The sequence below is a fragment of the Indicator indicator genome, chromosome 24, assembly GCF_027791375.1.
Source record: "Indicator indicator isolate 239-I01 chromosome 24, UM_Iind_1.1, whole genome shotgun sequence".
In the NCBI taxonomy this organism is placed as follows: Eukaryota; Metazoa; Chordata; class Aves; order Piciformes; family Indicatoridae; genus Indicator; species Indicator indicator.
Genome location: NC_072033.1, coordinates 5,647,581 through 5,660,760, shown reverse-complemented (window position 1 = coordinate 5,660,760; position 13,180 = coordinate 5,647,581). Strand labels below are relative to the sequence as shown.

Sequence of the window (13,180 nt, the reverse complement as noted above, 5' to 3'; positions counted from 1 at the left end):
GTCCCAGCCCAGCCCTGCTTTAGGACAGCTGAGCTTTGCCTGAACACTCCAGCGCAGGAATGAGCTCCCGTGCAAAAGATTTATCCACACACACAGCCAGAGCTTGCTTCCTATATTAAATAAATATTGTAACATTACCTGAAAGTAGCAGGCAAGAAAAGACAAAATAAAGTCCTTTATTGGGCAGCTGCTCCACAGACCAAGGAAACTGTAGGTCCTGCCCCCATTGCCACCAAGACCAGACCCCTCTTGACAGGCCACTTCATCAGGATAAGCCCAACCCCATTTGTCAGAGGACACTTTAACACTCCCTACTCTCATGCACAGGGTTACAGCAGACAAAAGGCAGCCTGGATGAAGGCATTTTTTAATTAATTATTGCTCTAACACTCAAACCCCCAACAGCTTCCACCCACCAAGATCATGGGACAGCTTCACTCCATCAGCTACCAAGCTGCAGGTAGCTGGACTGTCTGGTAACATTGCTCATACTGGAGGTAATGGTAACTATGCCAGAGGCTCATCAATAAATAACAGTGACCCACCACTACCTTTAAAAGACAGCCAGGCTTCAAAGGTGTTAAGAAAATTAATAAAACGTTCCTACTAGTTGGTTTTGCATTTAGTAAATGGAGTTTTTGTAGAGTGGGAGCTCCCTTTTACCCCACTTTGCCCCCACCCCCCCCACCCCACCCCTGCAATGGGTGTTTCTAGTGCAGAAGGTGACCTGTAATAGAAGTGCCAAATGGCTGAGCAGCAAACAGGAGGAGGAGATGCAGCTGAAGCATCCAGTCCTGGCAGAAGATGCATAGGAGAGCCCCAAAACAGGTCTCCACAGGTAATGGAATCAGGGAAAGGCCTCCAGGTCAAGAGCAGGCAGTGGAGCTCTCCAGTAGGTGAAGTGGCTGTACTCTGGCCACAGCAGAGCCGTGCTCCCCCCCTGGCCCAGGGGAGGGAAGATGAGCTCCACCAGCTCCGACAGCCCCTCGTACCTGCATGGGCAGGGAAGAATTAGCACTGGGGTCACCGGGGCTTGGGTTGCTTTTCTACCCCAGGAGATGCTTTTCTGGGTTAAAGGCAGATCAACCCAAAGGTGCTGGGGAAGACGCAGGTCGCTTATGTTGACTTGTGGCTCCTGGATCAGCTCTCCCTTGGGGTTAATGGTGAATATTCGGCTCTCTGGCAGGCCCACCTGCTTGTAGGCACAGACATCCTGCCCAAGGCAGGCCATCAAGGCATGAGAGCTGCAGGAAGGCATCACCTCCCCCTCAGCCCCAGCCCTCCCTCCCCCCGGCAGCCCCACTCGCTCACACTGGCTCTGTGCCCAAAGGCTGCGTAGAAGGGCAGGTTTGCGGCAAACAGGGTTTGGATGTCCATCAAGCAGGCAATCTTGAACACCTCTGACTTCTTCTCAATCACCTCCCTGCAGCACAAGATGTGTGCACAGAGCAGAGGTCAGAGTGGCACCAGGGGGCCAGGACTGTGGGGCTCAGAGTAGTGATTTGAAGGGCAGGAGAGGGTTTGTGTAGCAGGAGCTTCCCCATGAAGCTCCAGGGAGGGCAGGGTCTTTCTCTGCTGCCTCCCATGAAAGGCATCCTGCACCAAGGAGACCAGAAGTAGTTTAAAGCTGTGACATCCCTCACTGACCATCCCCAGAGACACAGGAGGTGCAGGGCTGGGGAGGAGGAGAGATTGTGGTACCTGTGGAAGGCAGAGAAGAGGCTGCTGGGGGCAAGCAGGATGGGGCCCTTGGGGAGGCAACAGCCTTGCTCATTGACCCATTTGAGGTAGCCCTTGGTGATGTGTGCCATGCCAATTGCTCTGGCTGAGCAGCAGAGGAACTTGTAGCCATTCCTAGAGAGAGAACAAGGAAGCCTTCTGAGCTAGGGTCTTCCCACTCCTGCTCTGAGGGGGAGGAAGAGAAAGAGAGGATGAAACTGAGTACCTGGTCTAAGCTCAAACCCTGTTCACCCCTTCAGCAAGCCAGATCCTCATCACCTCACTGTTGAGGAGCAGTGCTGTAAGGGGACCCCATACCACCCTCCAGGCCCTTCCCAGCAGCTGTACACCCATCCTAGCTGCCAAGTGTCCTTTGTTTAGTGCCTGGGCACCCAGACAGGACCCCTGGGCCAGCACCTTTATCATGGGGCTGCCTGCGGCTTGTGGGGAGCCAGCACAGCACTGCAGATCCCCAGGCTGCCAGCACAGCTGGCAGAGGGGCATGGTGCAGGATGGGAGGTGCCAAGAGGAGCCAAGATGTCAGCCATGGTAGTCCCAGTCCTGCAACCCCAGACCCCGTGGAGTGGGAGCCCCTCTTTCCCCACCCAGGGGCTGGGACAAACCATCCACGGGCCCACAGTGCCTCTTAGTGGCCACAGGTGCCAGGCACATGAAGCTCCAGGCCAGGCTCCGCTGGGACCTGCTGCCAGGCTCCAGCTGGTGCAGGGACAACATGCCACCCCGAGGCACATTGGGTGTCCTGGGGACAGCTATGGTAGCCTGGGGTGGGATGGTGGCCCCGAGGACATCACAGCACCCTGGAGACATGGGAAGCGTAGCTGGGCACCCAGAGAAGCAATTGGCACCCAAATGACGAGTGAACCTTCATGCCACCACTGCACAGTGACCCAAAGGTGCTGGGCTGTGCCTGAGGCCTCACAGTTGTGCTCCTGTGTGATCTCATCTCCTTCAGTGCTCACAGCCTCCATCAACACGCAGGGGAGCCCTCTTGCTTTCACCCCACAACATCACCCAGACAGCACCAACCATCATCAACAGCAAGAAATGAGGCTCCTTTGTCCACCATGAGTGACTGAAGAACCTCGATTCTGGCTCCCACTCAGCCTCTCCGTCATTCTCCTACCTCCCCTTGACATCACTTGGTCTAATACCTACAGGTGGATTTTGTGGAAGAGCTTAACAACGCCGTGATGAGCCCAGTCTTTTCCCAGATGCGGCAAGATGTGCCCAAGTGCATCCAACCTACAAGGAAAGGAGATCAGGTTAGGCTGATTCAACCTGGTAGGCATCCACTTCAACCATGAAGGGCTTTGTGATCCCTCCTGACTGCCTAATGCAAGCCTTGAAAAGGACATTTCCCCTAATGGGGGGAAGCAAGGATGTGGGGTGGGAGAGAGGTTCTTACTTGGTGATGGTGCCATCGATGTCTGAGATCACCACCTTGTCATCCCAGTTCCACAAGTAGAAGGTGGCCTCACAGCGACACGTGCCCTGGTACTGAGTTGTCACACTGAATGCCACCTCACTGGGGCCTTCCTGCAGATTCAGCCTTTCCTGTGGCAGAGAGGAACAAAAGTGGTGGCACCAGCACCGATCCACACCGGTCCAAGGCTTGTTGGAGGCCAGGCTGCCATCTGACCAGACCAGACACCTCAACAGGGTGGCCACCCAGGGCCAAATACTTGGATGCCTTATGAAAGTAAGAAGTACAGAAATCCCTGTGTAAGGGCTGTCTCTCCCCTCCACACCCCACAGGCAGCGGAGGAGGAGGAGTGGGAGGAAGGCACGCACGATTTGCTCGGAGGAGAGCTGCAGGGATTTCTTGTAGGTCGGCTGGGAGCTGTGTGCAGGGGCAGCCACCTCCAGCACGTGCCCAGGCTGCAGGGGCTCATCATCACTGGATGAATTCCCTTCCTCCTGCCTAATCAAAGAAGGGAGGAGCACACTGGCTTTACTCTGCAGACCATGGCTTTCCCCTCCAGCGCTATGGCACACCTGGGGGGACCCAGGACACCCTACCCCTCCCCCCCACCAGGAAGCAGTCACACAGGAGCTTGGATGGACTGAGGTGAGCCAGAGCCTTAACAGAGCTCTCTGGTGAAACACTGGGGTGACTGGGGAACAACTGGCCAGTTAGGAGGAGATCAGAAGCATGCACAGCCTCCTAAAGGCAGCCTGAGAGGGAGGCACTCACCTCTGCTGGGCAGAGCTGGGCTGCAGTGTCCCCACACTGGCTATGCCTGGCCTTGAATGCTGCTGCAGGCAGAGAGAGGTGACATTAGAGCACCTCAGTGCCAAGGGCAGGAGCTGCTGTGCTTTACTGCCACTCACATGATGCCTGCCCTGCCTTCACAAAGGCATTGCCCCATGGAAGAGGAACCACAGCCTGGTGCTGCGGTGGGGAAGGGAGACCAGCGAGCACAGGTAGTGCCTGTGCTGTGGCACAAGGAGGATGTGGCAGGTCTCACCATTACAAGATCCACATTACCCTATCACCATGTGTTCTGCTGCTCAGACATTAGCAGACCTAAGGGAGTGGCAGCAACCTTCAGAAGTCACCTTGCCAACAGGCTGCCCTCATACTCAGCCCCAGGCCATCCCCAAGACCCTGCTGCTCTCCTATCCCCACCCCTGCCAACCACCAGAATGATCCCTGTGCCCTGGGGGCATGGCTGTCACAGCCACTGCTGCAAACATACTTCCTCCACTGGAAAGTCTCTCCTCCTCCAGGAGAACCACCACCTGCTGCCTTTCTTGGGCATCTTCTCCTTCACCAGTTGGTCAGTGGTGCTCTGTGAATGTGACAGCACATGGGATGAAGTCAGTCCTCAGCCTAGGGAGGCTCAGCTGCCAAGAGGATCAGGAGACCCTTGTCCAGGTTGGATTTCCTTTGCAAGGTTATTCACAGGATGTGACTCCTGCTACATTGTGAGGTGAGATAGTTTCAGGGCAGGAAAGGTACAACAATTTGTTTACTTCTTGTACCTAGAAAAAGTTGATCTAGATGCCTTAGTCCATAACCCCAGAAAAGTCTACAGAGCCCTGGAGTAGGTTTATGCAGTCCCAAATCCTCCAGACTGCCAGGTCCCAAGGCTCTGGCCAGCCTTGCTCATCTACAACCATCAGAATAGGAGCTTTTTGACAAGGAAATCTCTGCTTTCTAGGCATCAGTGCTACCCAGGTATTCCAAAGCCACCCTAAAGCCTCTCTGGGGGAAAAAACAGACCTTAGGGTTTGTGGGCTGGAGTGATGCTCAGCTCTGCCCCAAACTGCCTGCCAAACCCCAGATGGGAAGCTTGGTCTTTTGCAGCCTCATTACACTTTTCAAGCCCTGCCAAGAAGCATGGCCAGTAAATGTGTTGTGTCACTGACCTGAGGAATGTTCTTCTGGAAAGCCTGCAGGGACAGGATCATGGGAGCAGCCACTGCCCAGTTGTAGTACCTGGAAGAAGCAAGGAGGATAGGAATATCACCACTCTTGGAGGGAGGGCTGTTTCTAGATCACCATCCTGCATCATGGCCAGAAGTGCTCTCCCACAACTGCTGCAGTATGAGCATTGCCTAGGATGGAATCCCCCTCCTACAGGAGTGTTTGTGCTGGGACAAAAGTGCCCACCAGCTGTCTGGGGATGAAGCAGCAGGCAGTACAGGCCACTCACTTCTTGTTGATCAAGATCACCAGGTTTGGGTCATCAATGAGTCCTGGATTCTCAGCAAACTGCTGGTAGGAGACCATGTGCTCCATGAACTTTTCTGGTGAGACAGAGATTGTGTCATACCACTGGTGTTTGGAATGGATTTCACGACACCAGATCCCCTTCCCCTCAACCTACCACGAGAGATCTGCCTGCTGCCACCCAGGCCTCCACACAGTGACAGAGCAATGGTGGGCATCAGACCAGGGTGAGAGTCCATGGGGGTCTCAGCAGGAGTGTCAGATGGCAGCTGAGTGTTGGTGGGGTCTGCCACAGACTGTGAACTCTGCTCTGTGTCACTACCAGCAAGAGAAGAAGCAGTGGCAGCGTACCTCCCACCCTTTGCTGTAACAGAAATGGCTGAAGAAGGTCTGAGCTTGGCTGGCTGGGGCAGCCCATACCTCTTGGGGAAACGGAGAGCCACCTGCTCCTCATCCACTTTGGAGAGGTCTTCCAGGTAAAAATCACTGGGACCCAAGTGAAGACTTCTTTTGGTAGATCCTCAATGCACAGATAGAAAGGAGAAAGCTGGAGTCACCATTCCAACCATCTCAGTATCTACGGAGCATCATCCTGTCTCATGAAGAAGGCATCCCTTCTCCTACTTGAAAAGCTGATTTAAATCAACAGTAGCAGAAGGACCTCAAGACAGCTGCACTGGCATGAGACCACTTGCCAAGAGGACCCAAAGGACAAGCCAAAGTCCTGCCTATATTGTGCTGTGACAATCTGAAGGTGGTGTTTGAAATGAGCACCATGCAAGGTAACAGTTTATTATCAGTTATCTCTCTGTACAGTGAAGAATCCCAAGCATCTCCTCTTCAGGGAGACAGTTTTGTTCTGGATTTGTGCTGGCTAGAAGGATAAGGTTGCTTAGGACAGGTGACAACACAAAAGTCCTTAAACACACCATCAAGGGAGACATAAGCATGCTTTGATGTGTGTGGTGTGATGTGTTCACCTGACTTGGCATGCTTGGGAAGAAGACACAAGTCAGGCACTGCCAGACACTTCCAGTTAAGGTATGATTTATACTGCTGAGAAATCTTCTAAGCATGGAAAAGTAGAGACATCTAAGGATGGACTTCAGGAAACAAAGCAAGAATGTTTCCCTGGGGGGGGCTAGGAGGTCATTGAGAGGAGGAAGTGTGAGGAATACCTCTTCAAGAGGAACTTGCAGCACAAGCTAACTTGTCACACCTTGATGAGCCAAGGCAGTCGTGAAGGGGTTACACTGAATGGACAACCCAGCCCATCATCCAAGTCAGATACATCAGCAGGCTCAAAGACCTCTTCCAGCAGCACCTGTCACCACTCACCTTGTCTTCTCTGGCTTTCCAGCTGTGGCTCAGGGCCCTCTGAGCCCACCTGCCTCAGAGCAGCAGCTCCCTCTAAGGTCTTCACATCTGGCTGAACTGCTGGCACAACACTCCCACCTCCTTCCTGCTGCTTCTGAGGGGCTGAGGAGGCCTCCAACAAGCTCTCTGCCCCCACAGGACTGGGGATGTCCTCCAGTCCAGAGAGGTCATTCCAATCCTGAGGTGTGGGTGTTGGCTTAACAGACACAGCGGCAGAACAAGGCACGTCCTGAAATTCTGCTGGGCTTGGACCTCCTCCCAGACCTTCAGAGGTGGCAACAAGATGGGTTGCCTCATCCGCTGGGACTGATGTTGCAAAAGCACTGCTTGCTGCTGTAGCAATGGTCTTTGTGGACTTTGCTGGTTCAACTCTTTCAGATTTATTCACCTCAAGGAAAGCAGAAGAACAGGTTTGAAGATGTTGCTCAAAGCATCAGGCAGAAAAGGACAACTCCCCTGAGGCTGCCTAGCCACACCATCCTCCACTTTTTGTAGGCTTTTCAGACACCCCCCTCCCATCAGCTGGTAGAGAAGAGCAAGAGTAGGGACTCACCTGAGGGAGCTTTCCCCAGGTCCACTGCATGTGGGATTCACCTCCTAGAGCAAAATTCTCCAGTGGTCTGATCTCCAGCTCAGAGTCACTTCTGGGAGAACAAGGATGGCTCAAAGTGGGGCTACAAAAACAGAAGACAATATGGGACCCCATCTACTCTACAGCCCCATGCTTTCCTACCACTGCAAGGACACTTAGGGCCAAGAACCCTCTAAGGCTGGTTCCCCATAGAGCTGGTTCTGCCTCATAAGACCGTCCACTTCCAAATGAGCAGGACCTACAGGAAGCTGAGGCTCAAGGAAGCAAAGTTCTGTGCCACTGGGTGTCCAGAAGCAGCTCAGCAGCAGAGGCAGGAGAACCATGAGCACAGTCTTCTTACATCTGTGACCACAGCCAGAAGCATACCTCATGGGCTCTGAGCTTCCCTCCAGCCACACCACATCAGGCCAGGAAAGACCTCCTCTCCTGCCATCCCAAATCCCTCTTGTTTACCACCTTCCCAGCCACAAGGCATGTCCCCTGCTCTCACCAAAGATGAGCAGATGACCCTGGCTCTGCCTGTTGCCTGTCCACGGAGCCCAGCTCCCCATCAGAGTAAGAGTGCATCCCTGGGGACTGCAGTGACCTGGTTTCTTCTTCAGGGAGCTCAGTGAAGGAGAAATACAATGAATCACTGCAGAGGAGCAAAGAGGTCAGTTATGTTACTCTCAAGCACCAGCCTCCTCACGCCAAAGCCAGTGGGAGCCCACTTCATTTCCACTGGCTTTCTAGTCCACAAGAGGCTGAGGTCCAACTTGAAAGACTAACACCCCACCTCCCATTTCAGTACTGCTGGGCATCACCAATCAAACCTACAGGCTTGAGCCACTGCATCACCCTGCCCAGACCAATCAGCTCACCTGGGGGCTGGCAGCTTGCACAGCTCCTCCATGGCCACCTCACTCTGGGTCTCCTCACAGCCTTCTAACTCAGAGCCTGGCACCTCCTTCCCCTTGGGCTTCCTCCGGCAGTGCCACCTCTTGCTCAGGGTGGCTTCAGAACTGGAGATATCTGCCCCCAGGATGACTGAGCAGCATCCTCTGGGCTCTGCTCCATGGGGATGGGGGATGTGCAGAGGCAGGAGGGGATGCTGCCCTGCAAAACAAAGATGAGAAGATCCCATCAGCTCCAGCAGCCTCCTTCCCAGCCTGGCAGCTCATGGCTGTTGTCCATGCAACATAAGCCCCCAGCACAACCAACACCACTGCACCCTCACCTTGGGGGTGGTTCTGTGGCTGGGCCCAAAAGTAAATGTTTTGTCCATACAAGTGAATGGAAGAGAAGCAGATCTATCCAGCCACAAGCTACAGACATCTTCAACACAGGCAAGGAGAGGCAGGCAGGAGATGGCACCACGAGACCAGAATTACAAAGGCTTCAAAAAGGGTTCAGCTCTAGAGCCCTCTCCCTGCTCTCAAACCCAGCTCAAGCTAGCAGCAACCACAAGACAGCCTGGGAGAGAGCTGCCAAGATTTCTGGAAGCTACAACTAGTCTCATCCTGCTTCCCAGTGGAGCGGGCAGCTTGCCACAGCATCTGGTGCTCTCTCATCCCTGTCACAAGATGCCCCAAGGGGCCAAGTTCCAAGATATCTGCCTGGCTGGCCAGCAGCCACAGCCACTGATGGAGGACAGTCTGGGATGCAGATATTCAGTCTAGTGGTCCCTCAGGATGCTCCAGTGTTCAGATCCTCCACACTGTTCACAAGGTCCTTCAAGTAGGAACCTTTCTGGACACACAAAACATCAGAGGGGATAATGGAGCTGTCCTGAGGAAGAGGAGCAGTCCAAACCCAGTCCTTCCACCTCAAGCATGCACTTTCAGGTGGTCATAGAAACACACAGACCAGCAGCACTTCTCACTTCATCACCAACCTCATTCTCATCTGACTCCTGGACGAAGAAGGCCTCTCCACTGTCACCCTGCTTCATGTGCAGGTCCACAGGCTCCCCACTGATTTCAATGTCAACCTAGCAAGGGGCAGAAGCAGCCCATCCATCTGAACCCATTCACCCAGCAGCATACAGAAAGGCACTTCCCAAAGGAAGCTGGGGTTGTTCAGAGTGCTGATGGTGACTCAGCCTTTGAGGCAAGAGATTTCTCCCAATTTTCCTCAGAGGTACGGTCCTTCTTGGAAGAGGAGTTCATTTGGTGGAATCCTCTCCAAAAAATGGCAAGGCTCCCATTCCCCTCAAAGTCCTTTTGTAACCCACTTACTCTAGTGTCTCCAGCCCCAGGATTAACCCACAGATTATTAAAGATCTACTGAAGATCCTAGATCTGGAGACACCAGAGAGTAAGCATCATCCTGGGCTAGGCATCACAGATCCATAAAACAGTTTGGGTTGGAAGGCTCCTTAAAGATCATCCAGTTCCAACCTGCTTGCCACAGGCAGGGACACCTCCCACCAACCCTGGTTCCTTAAAGCCTCATCCAACCTGGCCTTGAAAACCTGCAGGGAAGGGGTACCCACAACCTCCCTGGGCAACCTGTTCCAGTGTCACCTCACTGTCAAGCATGTCTCCATCAGAGCACAACTACCTAATCTCTCACTTCCCACCTTCTCGCTGGAGCGCAGCACACCCAGCCTCCCGAAGCGCACGTGGGACGGGGAGCACTGGAAGGAGTCTTCAGGCTGCCTCACCACCACCACATCCATGCAGCCTGGCAGGGTGGCAGGGTTCAGGCCCCGGTACAGTTCCTTCACAGTGACAAAGACTGTCTCAGCCAGCTGTCCCACGTAGTTCATCGTCTGAGACTGCAAGTGAGAGACAGGCAGAGAGTCAGGTGGGGGAAGAGGGCTCCAGCAGCTAAATGCAATCTGAGTTTACTCCAGGAGTCATTTCTCAGCTGCAAACACAGCCCCATCATGAGGGCACACAAACCTCTAGGGAAACTGAGGCAAACACATGAAGGACCTTGATGACTATCAGCCAGGGCCTCTGTGAACACCAGAAAACAGGACAGGAGCCAGAGCACTACTCACTTCATCCAACTCATAGGAGGCCAACCTTGGCCATTGGGATGCACCATCACATTTGTCCCTTGGGAGGGAAAACTCTTACCTTTGCAATCAAGCTGTCAGCATCCCCTTCAAACAAGAATTTGGTTTGCAGGAGACCTCCTGCCCTGCACTGTCCATGAACCCAAACAACCTCAGGGCAGAGAGGTGGGAAGTTTGAGGAGCTGCTGCCCACACCACCTGCTCACTTTGAACGGAATCCAAATCTAGTGTTTCCCACTTGGAGAAGACATCCCACCTAGGCACTGCTAAATCTGCCAGATATGGCTCTTGTAAAAGCCAGAACTCTCCACACCTCAGCTCCTGCTACCATCTTCCATCTTCCCAGGGAATGCCAGCAAAGAGGCTCTGCTGCCTGCAGGACACTCGGCCAGCTCTGCAGTGCTGCTTTCGCAAGGTATTGCTGCACTCCAAGGCTTCATGGCTCCTGGTTTTCATTAGCAAGGCCACATGGAAGGAAAGCCTTGCCTGCTGCCTGCTCATCCTCTCATCCACTTGCATCCTCTAGCTGCCAGCTCTTAAAGCACAATTCCTCTCTGCTGTGCTGGAGCAGAGGCATGGCTGCAAAGCTGGAGGTTGATGTGCTCCATGCTGGGGCTTACAGCACAGCCATTCCTCCAGCCACATAAGGTAGCATGCAGGCTTCAAATGGCTCTCATGCAACCCCTCTTCCTGCAGCCTCTTGATCAATGCATCGAAATCCCTGGAGTCTTTTCCTGCAGATCTATGTTGAGGTGAAGCTTCCAGCCCCTGGGCCAGAGAAGACCCTTGCTCAAGACTGGGCATGAGCAGGACAGCAGCATCAGCGAGACAATGATCTTGATGTCAGCACATCACACCAGAGGCTGGGAACAAGAGGCTGACCTCAGCTTCCTGAGTTGCCAGCTCTGCATCCCACCTCACCCCAAGGAGAGGGTAAGGGCCTCAGATGATCACTTCAGAAGGATTCCAGATGAACTAGAGGAATCCTCTAGTGCCAGCACCATGATCAGTTGATGTCACGGTGTCCGCTGGGATTTTAACACAGCCCCAGTGCCTACCCACCCAAGGGGCAGCAGGTGAGAGCTGGTTCCTTACCCAGAGGGATGATGATAAGCAGGTGCTACCTGAGGAGCCCTCTGCCCCAGCAGCCACCCAGCCTCTCTGATCTGTTTTGCACCAGCTCAGCCCCGTCCCACTCCCAGACATTCCTCCTGGAAGGTGGTCTGAATGAGGAGATGATGTCCTAGCTCCATACCCAGTCTTCCCCACTGGGAAAAAGCCCAAAGGCCAGATCCTGCCCCATGGGGATAGTAGGGAAGCACTAGCCAGCTCATGAAGCTTCGGTGCCTCCATCAGCTCAGCTGTGAGCAGGGGTAGTGTCACAGGGCCACCTACCAACCTGCTGAGCCCAGCTTTCCTGGGCAAGCCTGCCAGCTGGGCAGCTCTCCAGCTGCCTTCCCTGCTGTGCTGCAGGATCTGGCAGCAAACAGGAGAGAGCTGCTGGCTGCAGAGGGGGGGATTTTGGAGAGGAGGAACAATGGGGCAGTCCCAAACTCTCCCAGGGCAGTGATGATGGGCTCCTGGCTGAGATGTACGATGAGAAAGAGCTGATGGGCTGCTCTGCAGAAATGCCACAGCTCATTTCCAGGCAAACCCTGTTGCCTCCGTGCCTCAGTTCCTCAGCTCTGCACTACTGGCAAGGCTGTTAGCGGTGGGAGACAGAGATCCCCCCTGTGCCCCTACCATGCCAATCACAGCCTGGACACAAGGTCCCAGACCCAATATGGAACTTCTCTAAAGGCTGTGACAAAACAGCTAAGGAAGGAAGCATATTTTCTAGCAGCTCAGTATTCCTGAGAGCTCTGCCCCTCAGTGAAATTGGACTGGAAGCAGCTGTTGTGGGTGGCCAGGCATGGCTGTGGTCCCCAAGGAGGGTGAGCTGACACCTGACAGCACTGGCTCCTGGCCCCCCTGGAGCTCATGGGGACCCTGCAGCCTGTGGCCAGGCCACCAGCAGGGAAGGAACCTGTTGTAACCTCAGTCTGGCCACCTTGGGATGTGACAGCTCAAGAGCTTTGTCCTTGTCATAGCATCTAAGCCTAGTGATTGTTGATGCTACTGGAATGGACCTCACTCAGGGCAGAGGTTTACACCGGGAAAACCCTGGGGCTGGAGCACAAACCCCAGGGCTGAAACACAAAAGAATTGGCAAATCTGTGCTGCAGATACCTGGTCACAAAATGGCACAGAGGGCACTATTTCTTCCTTAGGAAGTTGGATGCATCTTCATGGGAGGATGGAGAAGGAAGGTGAAGCCCTAATGAGTACTTGGGCAGCTCAGCCTTTCTGTGGCTCTGATCCTCCATCCTCTGTACACAAGGGCAAGTAGAAGCAGCTTCCCCCATCACTTACCTCCAAGGCTCCTGATTTTCCCCACTGTCCTTTATACCCAGCTCTTGACACACTGGGATTTGGTCATCCCCCAGCACCACTGCAGCAGATGCCTAGCTGTGTCACGGCCACATTTGGTGATGTCCCTCCATGCTACCCTGCCATGCAGCACTGGGGCATTTTACTTATCTCTCATTTCCCCTCCAAAAAGCTTAACACACTTTTAATGGCCATGGCAGTTTGTTTTTTGTTTTTTGTTTTTTGTTTTTGCAAAGCCATTCAATTATTCTTGGTTCCTGACAGCTGCTTTGCATACCCACTCTTGCTCCCCCTTCCTTCTTTTTGGAATTTGAGCCCTGCAGATCCTTCATGGGCTTACAACCCTGGGCACCCCAAGTTC

The 13,180-nt window shown here is 53.8% G+C and overlaps 1 protein-coding gene across 1 annotated transcript; it reads right to left on the bottom strand.

The window, feature by feature from the left end:
* Window positions 1–847: 847 nt before the first annotated feature.
* Window positions 848–10,134, bottom strand: LPIN3 (lipin 3). The gene is given in 21 exon segments (XM_054391719.1): window positions 848–992; window positions 1,110–1,213; window positions 1,312–1,423; window positions 1,702–1,854; window positions 2,896–2,982; window positions 3,146–3,294; window positions 3,532–3,654; window positions 3,931–3,985; window positions 4,420–4,532; window positions 5,113–5,182; window positions 5,400–5,493; window positions 5,574–5,734; window positions 5,837–5,936; window positions 6,755–7,181; window positions 7,347–7,467; window positions 7,912–8,019; window positions 8,246–8,396; window positions 8,399–8,480; window positions 9,259–9,354; window positions 9,859–9,861; window positions 9,946–10,134. Coding segments are annotated over 21 exon segments (2,643 nt in total).
* Window positions 10,135–13,180: the final 3,046 nt, after the last annotated feature.